We start from the raw sequence: 12,507 nt of genomic DNA, 5'->3' as shown, positions 1-12,507 counted from the left end.
AAGATCTCTTTTGTAGCCAATCATCAGGACGAAATTTTTATATAGGTCATGTTAAATGTTATCGCTCGTAAAACGGGTTGTCTGTGATGTCGAAGATTCTTGTTATTAGGGAGATACTCTATTACTAGTTAGTTACGCGCATCGACTAGTAGTAGAATCTAGTAGTAGTCGATTCTACTAGCAGATTCTAGTAGCTACATGCATCGACATATTTTACATTAATCATCAGACAGGTTATGGTTAGAGCTGATAGGCATCAGCAGCGACAATGCAAAACGTGATTTGCAGAACATATTGAATACATTATAGCCCTGTTATCATCTGTGCTAAAATCTTCTATGATAGATGGATTTATGAAGTGTAATTAAAGCTGTATTGAAAGATGCTTTTGAATAGCTCGACACAATTCCAACGGACCAAATATTAAGTTCAAAAAGTTTTACGCTCCACCCTAATAGGTGAAAACAGACGAGTCCACAAACCGTCAACCAGGTGCAATAATGGTTTTTTTAATCATTTACCAGAATCGGTGGGTTAATTGATTTCAACGAACTTGACATTGTTTTGCGTTCAATATTTCGGTCAACTCATAAAACCATTTGTTTTGTACTTGAATTAACTAATCAAATGGACCAGTAAAAATTTCTACAAATTGACTTATAATGACTAGATAACGTAGACTATACATGACTTTTTGGGATGCAGTTGGTTTCGCCATATATTCGAACATATTATTTCCAAAGATGGCGGTGTGCGTATTTTATTTGGTAGCTAGTTTCCGGTGTGTGTGTGTGTGTAGCAACTGAGAACTTAGCTGAAACAAAGGCGGTGATAAAATAAGCTAACTCGACGACCTAATTACCGTAGACCGGTAGAATCGGTAGTCAGTACTCAAATGTTTATACAACATTTAGAGGAAGTTAATATGACAAGTTTTCAATTTCCCTTATTTGAGGCCTTTGAAACATTCATAATAATGTATCTGTAGCTGGATTTAAAATTTTATTCTAACCAACATGAGCAAATACAAAATAAAATATATGCCTATAGAGCCGCGTAGGACTAGACTTTTATCACAATAGCTGATAGAGAGATAGAGACAGGTTGTATCACGCGTTACATCATTTTGGGCAAGTCTGGCCATGTTTTATTGGCCTGAGCGTTTTTACCGCGATCAATTTTGTTCAATTTTAACACAACAAACAACATATCGGCTGATAGACAAAAAAAAACAACTACCTTTTAAAATCAACTCAAATTTGACGCAACCACATCTTTAATGAGCTCAGAAACATGCTTTTACCGTAAATGCAATTGGAGAACGTCATAAAACAAGTGAGCGAGTAAAGTGGAAAAGATATTAGAGGCTTACCAACAGAAGTATCCTCCACCTGAGGTTGGTCACAAGTGAAAGTCTTGGAGTTCCATGATAAAAACTGCAACGATAGTTGACATAGTTGAACTTTTAATCACTCTTCAAATTATTTTACAACAACTTTAAACAACCACTATACAGTAGACACTCCTATACAGTAGACACTCCTATACAGTAGACACTCCTATACAGTGGACACTCCTATACAGTAGACACTCCTATACAGTAGACACTCCTATACAGTAGACACTCCTATACAGTTGACACTCCTATACAGTAGACACTCCTATACAGTAGACACTCCTATACAGTAGACACTCCTATACAGTAGACACTCCTATACAGTAGACACTCCTATACAGTAGACACTCTTATACAGTAGACACTCCTATACAGTAGACACTCCTATACAGTAGACACTCCTATACAGTGGACACTCCTATACAGTAGACAATCCTATACAGTGGACACTCCTACACAGTAGACAATCCTATACAGTAGACACTCCTATACAGTAGACACTCCTATACAGTAGACACTCCTATACAGTAGACACTCCTATACAGTAGACACTCCTATACAGTAGACACTCCTATAATGTATACTTCCTAGAACACAAAATCCAGATAACGTAACAATTTCATGTCTACAGTTTTTGCTTGGTACTACATAAAAAATTCCATATAACGTAGTGTCAAATTGGTAATTATAGTAATGTAAATTATAGTAAATGTCAAATTATAGTAAAAATATTGTTTTTTTGCTTTGTTGTAGATGTTTAAAATATTTATTATCAGTTTTGCTTTGCAGAATAGGCTTTGCTGATTAGGAAAAAATGAGTAAATATTTGTAAATGAACGTCGAAGATGTGCGCTCACTATCAACTTTTTGTAAAATTATTGCAATAAAACCAGTAAATTTGATCAGCAAAAAGGAGGAAAGTTGTCAATACAAACCAATAATACTGCAGTTACGGTACAGCCTACATATTAAAAAAAAGTTAAGTCAAATTTTTCCTTTTTGAATGACCAAAGGGTTGAGTTTGGAAAGATCTTGGAATGAATTAGGCAATTTACATGTATTTTACTGTTCTTATAACGCAATGTTATTAGACTCTTTCGCTACCAAATAAATTTCTATGGAGACAAATATTTGGTGAACCAAATATTTGACACAGGCACATATAAGTTGTCATAACATTTGACCAAATTAATTAGCATAAAATTGAACATCATCTGATTACATAAAAAGGTCACAAGGTCACAAATGTGTTGCAAGATCAATGACTTGGCATTTTGGCTCGACATTCAAATTTGCTAGGTCAAAAATATAAAAAGATGACTTCAAGGAGATCGACTATTACCTCAACACGCCGGCTGGGGTTACTTTTATCAAGTAAACGAGATAGAATGTCTTCACCAACTGGCACACCAACTTCACTTTCACCGATAAACTGCAGCAGGCGCTCGCTGTTGGGTTGCAGCATCCTCTTACTCCTTGTGTGATACACACAAGCCAATGGTGTCTTCTGCAAGTTGGAAATTTCTTAACTATTGTCAAGAATAAAATATGAAAATCATGAGTACCTTCGAAGAAATACATTGTATATAGGCTACTTGACAGAAAAGTAATCACATCCTGCAAAGTTATGGAATAGGCAAATACATCAGTTTTGTAGAAGGGTTTCTTGTTACAACAGAGTTAGACTCCTCTTTTCACACAAAAAAAATGTTCAATCAAGTCAATATGAACACTAATCACTATGAAGGAAACATGCGACAAACTCACATTCTTGTAAAAACGTAACTAAAAATAATTTTCATTTATTTCATCATAAGGGATTGCCACAAACAATGTCTATGTTTATATTACAAAACTTCAAATTTAAATTATCTGGTTCGTGTTTGCAACTCTTTAACATGATAGAGTTCTTTGTTTTAGCAAACCAAGAAATATAAAGAGCTCAATTTGTCAATCGATTGCTAGATATGCTCACTCCAGAAGCGGTGGTGATGAAGGATGTGACCTACCACTTGAATAAGTTTTTGTACAAATAGCAGACTAAAGAAGGCAAATTTGAAATAAATTTATATTTAAAGGTTGACTTGCAACAAAATTCACATTACAGTTATTTGATATCAAAAGATTCACCATGTCTTACTCTGTTGTAGGTGCAAAATATGTGGGAATGTGATTAAAAGCTCTTAAAAGCTCAAAAACTAACAGAAAATCGCAGCCACAATTATAGACCGCCGTAGTTTGGATTCTCTTTCCAAAACGGCTCAAATGTGAGGTAGCTGCGTTAGATGGTTTCTGTTTACACTTTTATGCAACCTTATTCGTCGAAATATTTTCACAAATATACTTCATGCATTCAATAAAACCAAGTCTACTGTTCTTACGCGTCTATTTTATCGTCATTTTAATGCTGTCATTTTTAGCACTGATATCTTATAACTTACCGTAAAAATTTGTTTAATTTTTTAACCTTATCTCAAAGGAGTACATATCATTGTCTGATAATCAAGACGAGCCTGTTGGTCACCTGTAATAATCGAAAAGTGCTGCAAAAAATATTTGCGAAGTATTGGGTCACATGACCAGATTACGACTTGACGATTAGATCAAACCGAAACAAAACTGTAAAGTAGCGAGCATCTATATTTGATACGGGTCTTCGGTAAAACTCGAAATGTTTGTCATAAACTAGTGCTACGATAAGTTTTATATTGAGCTTTTTTATTGCCCTTTCAATTCACGTGAGAACATCACGTGACAAGACAATAACCAAACTGTAATGACTTCGTCAGAGAAATAAACAGATTCCAATATATGGCAGCTTTTCGTTTTTGAGCTTTTAAGAGCTTGTAATCACATTTCCACATATTTGGCACCTACAACACAACAGAGTAAGACATGGTTAATCTTTTGATACCAAATAACTGTAATGTGAATTATGTTGTAAGTCAATCTTTAAATAAGCTAAAAATGCTGTAAATACTGCAAACGGTTTGTGTCATCTCGTAATCTCTTCAAATTTTTGAAGTTCCTCAAAATTATTACTCTGATTTCAGACTTTGAATTCACTTACAGAGGGTGATAGCATCAGTTGATCAAAACATGAATATTATTTGCCAATGTTTAATATGTTGGATATGACATCAGTCAGTTTATATCTCGTGAAGTTCATTCTTAAGTCGTGCACGCGACTAGAAACATTTACTTAGTGTACAACTTATTATAGGTTTTTTATGAGCAGCTAAATGAATAACTTTGAATATGTTTTCTCCTTATAATTTACATAATCAGACAAGCCTATGGTATTAGCAATATGTGGCTAGCACATGATATGACTAGAAGGCTCAAAACTAACATTAATACTGTTATTGTCCTAATCACATTAAAACCTCACAACAGACAAACATCTTTAGGGATATTTAAGAACAGTCATTTATATTTACTGATATTTATTGATTCGAAGAATTTTACCGAACATATATTGTGGATTGTTAGACAGAATGGTGAATAATTGTTTCATAACAATTATATAGTGCTGCCAAAGAACTGTTCAGCCGAGCCTTCTTATAGTGTCAAAAATTGTTGGTGGACACTTGTGTGCTTTGTACAGTCTATTTGTCTCAAGAGTGGCCAAAATACTTTTGTTCGAAAAGACGTGAAATGCGCATCCCACTTAACTTGATACAAATATTCCCTAAGATATTTTCCTACCGCTTAACTTTTTTGATCGTAAACGCAACGTTTCTTGAAATTCACACTTGTCCAACAAATGCCATAGGTAACTATGACTGCCTTTAGGTGATTCAAGTAAGTTAAATCAATAAGTTAGCTATTACAAAGGCATTGCAAAAGTTCATTGCTGTGAAATAATATTTTAGAGACTTTAATCCTTTATTTTCATTTGAAGTTGAAAGGCATCCAATTTCTATTAATTGAAGAATTATTTCCAAGTTTCACGAAGCTTACGACAGTAAAGTTTTTCAAGAAACAATCCCAGAGCCTTAGCAATAGGTATAATAAAGTCTGGGATACAATTTTCTTTATTTAAACATAAACGTATTACAATAGAAGTATACATGAAATATAATTTTTGAACGAGACAATTTTTTAACATTCATTAATAACGTTGGTGAATGATGACTAGATTTTTAATCAATTGTTCAGTTTTGGCTTTTTCTTCGCAGGAAGTAGTGAAAAGTATATATTTGTATAGAGTAATCATCGGAAATATTAAATTATAGAATGGTAAATGACGAAATGTTTGACTTCTTAAATCTGCTATAATCCGACAGAAGCTTTGTTCCAAATGAAATCAAAAAGCCGGGCGTAAACGAATAACTAATCAGCAAATTTCAACCATTTCCATCATATTTAGAGGTTACAATATCCTAACCTTGGCAAACGATTTTTTTTTGGCCGCGTTCCTTCAATACATAAATTCTGCGAAGAATGAGACTAAACTGGCTTTTTCAGTGGCGAAAATTCACTATTTTACAACTTCTCCATATCTTAAATTTTCATTTACAACAGTTACATCATCCTTACGGACATATCAGCAACATAATATCGCTTTTAGTGGCCTTTCCATTCATTTCTAGTCAAAGGAGACCAGAAGTTTTGTCCATAAATTGTACCAGTCCATAAGCACAGTGTGTATCTTACGTTGTATTTTAAACTAGTCTACATACCTGCACGTCTCAACTACTCATGGTGAGACGTAACTTTTTTCTATGTAGACATGTTACTACATATTAAGACAAATTATACAATCGCACTGAACGAGCGGATCACGAGAAAAACTTCCATCATCATGCTGCGGAACTTCAGTAAGTCCGCGCAAACGTAACAGTCAACTTGCTATTGGTTTATGTTGCATGACGTTTCTGCGGGCAACAGCGTTATTTCTTCCCACGCCCCCTAGAGTATTTGGTACGAAGTTGTTTTCCGTCGTAGCTTATAGCAGGGTGAGTAGACAACTCAAGTTCAGTAAATCCTGCTTGCTTTTGCTGTAGCTACTGTATTTGTATTGTATATACTTTTAAATAGAATATATATTCAGTTCATGCAAATATTAAAAAACTTCTTATGGATTCATTTTGAACGAGTTTCCGGATGCTGTAACTGCAGTCATACAAATGGCTGACAGTGGCATCACTAATTTAAAAACAACATAGTGGAGTTTACTTTGTTATCAAATAAAAGTTATGCAATGGTTGAGTATTGGAGTGACTTGGTATAAGCATAATGTTTATTGACGATACATATGCACCAGTGCTTATTATAAAATTGCAGATGTTCAGGATCAACTAGCTCATCAAAGAAGTACAAACCTTGTTCATAAAGATGTACTAAACATCATGTTATCTTGAATTTATAAAAAGTGAAGAGCCTATTGCCTGACAAAAACAGACACATGGTTAGCAAAGCACAATCACACCTTAATCATCGAGATCACTAGTATTATAGGTTTTAGTCGAAAATAGCTCGTGCAAGAATGAGCACAATTTACATCATCACAGTCTCTGCATTAGCTGTCGAAAATGGTGTCATATAATTATATGGTTTCATTGTTAGCTTTATCATTTACATTATGTTCCTGAGATTGAGATAATTATAATATAGCTAATAAGATTCTTGCCGCTTCATTCATGACTTGGTTTAATAAGCCTACCACAAAAGTATTGTGTGGATACATTATACAGTATTTCATAAGCACAAAATGTAGTACAATTTGCCTCCCTATAGCATTACAGGAAAGACACGAATACAATCTTTAGGCCAGCAGTAGTTGTTGTTGCCGCTCTCCTAGAGCCTCAGGTGTGCTATCTCTTTTAACACCGGTCACTTTTTTATGCTTCCCTTCTCCGATGACTGTCACTTGACGTTCATAGCGAATGTATGTCGGTGCTGGTGTTATTCTCTGTATATATACCTCAGACTTCTTGCCTCTAGGCCATGAGTCGTTCTGTCAGAAAGAATTGGCACATAAAAATTCACAAAAAGATGATGCATCACTAATGAGCTCGTGTAAAACTGTGAGCTACAGCTGAAGTACTTTGGTCCTAAGGCTATTTGGCACGCTAGCTATTAATTCATTCATACCTCTGGAATTATCAAGTTAAACTATTACCCATAACTATTGATTACTAGTACTAGTGCTAGTACAATACACAACTATTGGTTAAAAATACTAGCCACTGATACTTTGGCGTAGGCGTTATGTCCATAGATTGGCTACAGAAAGGCACAAGTTTATACTATACTATAACTGAGAAGAAACAGGGACCAATGATTCTGTAACAATGTTGCTAGCGATGTGAGCTTAAGTGACAAACAAATAAATTTTGAATATTACAGACCAACTGACATATATAATATTTTATACAGGCTGAATAAGTGACCAAACTAGAAAGGAAATGTTTTAAAAATTTCGTTTGAGAAATTTTGCCGTTTTTACTGATGCTTCACTATTTTGTCACATGTGAGTGCTTCAACTATGGTAAAATTGCATCAATTAAGCTCTGGCATCTACAGACAAGTGCTTTGCTCCTGTGAAGTGGCACGGCTCTTCTATCTGACACATTCGAATTAAATCATTTTGAACAGGTGCTTTGTTTATACCCTAAGCACTGTACATACAAGAGCCATACTGAGCTGGCATATTCAAACAGGTTGGCTATAGTTGACACACTGACACACACACATTGACACACTGAACTGCGTCTTTTCATATGACAACTATACACACAAAAGCTGAATGCCCACATCTGTTTAGCAAAACAGTTATATATACAGGATAAGTTACATAGAGAGATGCAAAAATAAATATCTCACACCATTATCCCTGTTTCTGATACGAATGTACATACGTATATGTAGTTTGCGTCCTTGTCTTTAAGAAAACAGTTAAAGTAATTGTGATTTTTTAACCAAATAGAATATTTGTGGAGAAATGATTATAGCCGTAATGTATTTATTACAGTGTACTTATTATATTATTGTTTTTATTAAGTTTTATAAATAATTGTTAACTTACTTTAGCTTCAAAACTTTTCCACAATCTCCATGATAAGATAAATCTAGTCTTGTTAAAATGAGCAGCTGCAACTTGCAGACGTCTGCATGTATGTAAACGACAAATAACTCTAAAATTTGTTTGTGCAGTATTTATAACACCTCTAAAATAGTAATTCTGGATTGTATATTTTGATCTTTTTGGATTTGGATCTAAACATCAGACAGCTTTTGGCTATGATATGTTATACTCGCTAGTACCCAGGTAGTCTAGTGCGCCCTGAGAGATCATCAGGTGGAACAACTATACGTACAATTATCCTGTCATACCAATGAGTAGTTGACTGGTGCAATTGTGAGTGTCTGTTTAGTAAGCCAAATGAAGAGAGTTCAAATCGCTCGTAAAGCAATCTTTTATCCCAATATCTCTCAGTGGCTTCAGACAGACAGACAGGCACGGCTCTTGCTATGGTAAAGATTCTGTCTTGCGATTAATTTATTTTAAGAATCAGTTGGAAATCCACTGAATAGGTTTCAAAGTGAAAGAGTGAAACTCTCTACTGACACGAATACAAAATTTATATATAAAAACCGTTTGAACAGAATCTCATGCAGACGTACGCACCATTCTTTTCCGTTTTGTTTTACACTATCTATAAGAGAATAAGTGACATAATCTATTGCAAATAAAAAAATGATATTGTCACATTACAGCATACTATGTTAAGGAAAACTGAATGCTGTGGGTAGATAGTTGATACCAATGGGACTCCACACACTGCCAGCCGCCGATGTAATGACATACATGAAGGGTTGGCATGTGGGATCTACACACCTAACAATACCAGTTGTCGATGGAACGGTATGGGAGGCATACACACCTAACAATACCAGTTGTCGATGGAACGGTATGGGAGGCATACACACCTAACAATACCAGTTGTCGATGGAATGGTATGGGAGGCATACACACCTAACAATACCAGTTGTCGATGGAGCGGTATGGGAGACCTACACACCTAACAATACCAGTTGTCGATGGAACGGTATGGGAGGCATACACACCTAACATTACCAGTTGTCGATGGAGCGGTATGGGGAGACATACACACCTAACAATACATCTGTGCTTTTGTAAACAGTTTAGTGAAATTGATTACACGAATTTATCTGCGCTTTTAACAATTACAGATAGACCGTAAACAATAATACGTGATGTCCAAATTAGCTGCAAATATTCTCAAGCGTCAATGACTCTGCCCGCTCAAAGCAAACAAATTTACTGGAATAGTGAATTTGAGTGTCGCCTACTTTTATAGAAAGAAAAGTCACCAGAAGGATAAGATTTATTATAGCGCTCAACATTCCATGCTTCTAACTAACCTACCAATAGCCTTTGCCTGCTGTTCAATTAAGTTCTCTGATGAGAGAAAGAATGTAGTTTACAAACTGTAGTAGTGTGTAAGCCACAAACAAGACTTTTATATTTTTTCTGGTTTTATTTGGCCTGAACAATGAGTTGAGGAATTTTGTCATGTCAGTCGCTAGTGAGCCCGAACGAACTTCACTCTATAGAGAGACTGCCCGACTCAATAGGTTACTCATGAGTGTATGGAAATGTAGCCGTGTTTAGGAACCTATGACTCTCGTGATACTGTACCACTCCCTAACTTGGCATTTACGATTCAAGAGTGTCAAATAAATAGCTAACCAAAATTAGCAAGATGGTAAGTGCTCTACCATAACAACACTTGATCAGGTCATAAACGCTATGTGTAGCCTTGGCAAAAGCAAATAATTAATATTTGTTATGTCCATCAAGTTCAGAGATGTGGTCTCGTTTTAGTATAGCGAAGCATAAAATATACAGTATACAAAACCTATAGCATATTGATTGTGTGATAATACAGGTAACATCTGATCAATTTCTTTTAGATATGTCATGAATATATCATTCCAGAAATGTAATAAAAACATGACTGTAAAATCAAATATGTAACATAGACGTAGACCACCAGCTTATGTGGCGTGGCACATTGTTATATAAACTTAGAATCTATGTTGGTAATTTACTATGCATTACCTACTACCAAGTGCCTTACCTGTTAATTTTGTGGCAGCTGCCTTAACGGCGGTCTTATTCTGTGACAATTTTTTCCCTGGTGACTTTTTCAATTACCTTACCTGCTAACTATTTTTGTGGTGACTGCCTTATCTGCTCTATTCTGCTGCGACAGCTACCTCACCTGAGTAATATTTCTGAAACCACTAACTTATCCACTTAGTATTTCAATAAAAACTGCCTTACCCGCTGACTATTTCTGTGACAGCTGCCGGAGCAAAGAGAACAAGCTTTGCATAACATTGCCATGATGCCAACAGCAAGCATAACACCAAGAAACACCAACAGCACAATGGCCACTAATTGGTTGTCCATTATAGTGTAGTCTGTGAGAGCCGTAATACCTGAAATGCCATAAATATTGTGAAAAACTAGAAGCAGTGATGAACTGATAAAATATTATCTGCCAAAAAAATGTACCTTGCTGATGTATAAAAATGTAACCACTTGTAAAAGTTTGATACAACTATTAGCTGATGTGACAAACATCCAATTTAATGAATTGACACGTCCAAGCAAATGATAGAAATGAATAATGGCTGTTGTCTAAGCCTAAACCAAGGGTTACAGAAAATATATTACCTCTTACCTGTTTACTGCAACTGGACTGCTCTCTAATTCTGTGACCGGAGTAATGATGGGCAGTGAATAGACGTCAGTCCAGCTGCCAACATAACTCTCCCAACTTCCTGAGACTATTCGGCTGTAATGTCTATGAATGATCGGATAGAAGTTGCACTGAGCACCCTCAATGAACATTATTAGACTTCTACAGCTTCAAATAACTTTAAACAATAGTTTCTATGTCTTTAACAATGTTGTCCTAGCGGTCGGCTTATTCTGCGCAATATTCAGATAATCTTTATCGAATATGCAAAATAACTTTCGAGTCAAATAACAAAAACAACGTATTGTTGCAAGGTGTGACCTAAAATCCTGTGAAAACACTCATAGGTCGGGTTACAACTGAACTGAATATACATAAAAGCGCCCGAGATTGCCTCCTGCTACCAACCACAAGTTAGCTTGCAATAGACTGTGATCCCTTTTATTAGCCATGTTCTATAAAATGGTTGCTGCTACCACAAAGCTTGCGGAGCAGCTTTAAAAGTTGTAGTAGGTAGGAGCTAGCTTGAGTACCAAAGGATTGACAATAACAAATACTATTCAAAGTTCAGCACACCGTGTGGTGTCATGTAACGAGTTCAATGTATTTAATTTTTTTTTTGTCAGTGATGCTAGTACTTTGCATTTTGTAAAAATCAATTTTTATAAACAGCCGTAATAAACTTATTTATTTACGGCACTTTATATTAATTTTTATAAAAAACAGTGATAAATCAATTTTTGGGGATTTTTTATTTCGCTATTAATTGAGGGTTTCCTTTAAATGTCAACAAGTTTCTTTGACAGCAAAAAAGTATTGAAAACTAAAATAATTACATTAGTTGCCTTCCGAAAATGAATCTATTATGCATAACATATGAGAGTTACTGTATTATTTATTTGTGTCAATGGGGTAAAAGATGAGGTAGATATATAAAATCCAAAAGACAGTTGAACCCAAGTTATGATTACAAAATACAACGACAAGGAACTTCTTACCAAAAGCTGGACGATGCTCGTGATAATAATGTGCAACTGAAATGACAAGGGCTGAGTGTCCATTAGCAACTTAAAAGTTGAACTAACAAAAATTGTGACATTCACTTCTTGTGACATGTTAATATAATTAATTGAATTGTTTGTCAAACCTACTGCCTGTATGTATCTACAGCTCTTGCATCAATGGAAACTCTTATTACATGTATCTGCGTTACATATTAGTGGGGAACTGAAGAACTCTGTGAGTTGAACGAATGCTGACCTACAGGCATAGGTGAAAGTCATGAATGAAAAACCACTATCAGAATATTCCTCTATTCTTACAACAATCGGCTCCTAATCTTTATGGTAGCTAGCTGTTTGAGGCAGTAGT

At 35.2% G+C, this 12,507-nt stretch overlaps 1 protein-coding gene and 1 long non-coding RNA gene across 3 annotated transcripts in view; both read right to left on the bottom strand.

Moving 5' to 3' along the window:
- The window catches only part of LOC137389838 (ubiquitin carboxyl-terminal hydrolase 10-A-like), a 31,149-nt gene extending 24,938 nt beyond the window's left edge, over window positions 1-6,211 (bottom strand). Inside the window, exons 1-3 of one of the 2 annotated variants that reach the window (XM_068075967.1) lie at window positions 6,082-6,211; window positions 2,739-2,903; window positions 1,373-1,436 (exon numbers count right to left, since the gene is read on the bottom strand). In XM_068075967.1, coding sequence (XP_067932068.1) covers window positions 1,373-1,436; window positions 2,739-2,861 — 187 coding nt within the window. In that variant the 5' untranslated portion in view covers window positions 2,862-2,903; window positions 6,082-6,211. Of the gene's footprint in view, window positions 1-1,372; window positions 1,437-2,738; window positions 2,926-6,081 lie in introns of both variants that reach the window. The other variant, XM_068075969.1, reaches the window with a different exon arrangement.
- A 572-nt stretch (window positions 6,212-6,783) lies between these two features.
- Window positions 6,784-11,230, bottom strand: LOC137391774 (uncharacterized). Its single transcript, XR_010978170.1, has 3 exons — window positions 11,119-11,230; window positions 10,716-10,873; window positions 6,784-7,358 (listed from the first exon to the last, which is right to left on the bottom strand). It is a non-coding gene; the product is annotated as an uncharacterized lncRNA (long non-coding RNA).
- Window positions 11,231-12,507: the final 1,277 nt, after the last annotated feature.

This window comes from Watersipora subatra, chromosome 3, assembly GCF_963576615.1.
Source record: "Watersipora subatra chromosome 3, tzWatSuba1.1, whole genome shotgun sequence".
Taxonomy (NCBI): Eukaryota; Metazoa; Bryozoa; class Gymnolaemata; order Cheilostomatida; family Watersiporidae; genus Watersipora; species Watersipora subatra.
This window is presented reverse-complemented; position numbering and strand designations above follow the sequence as displayed.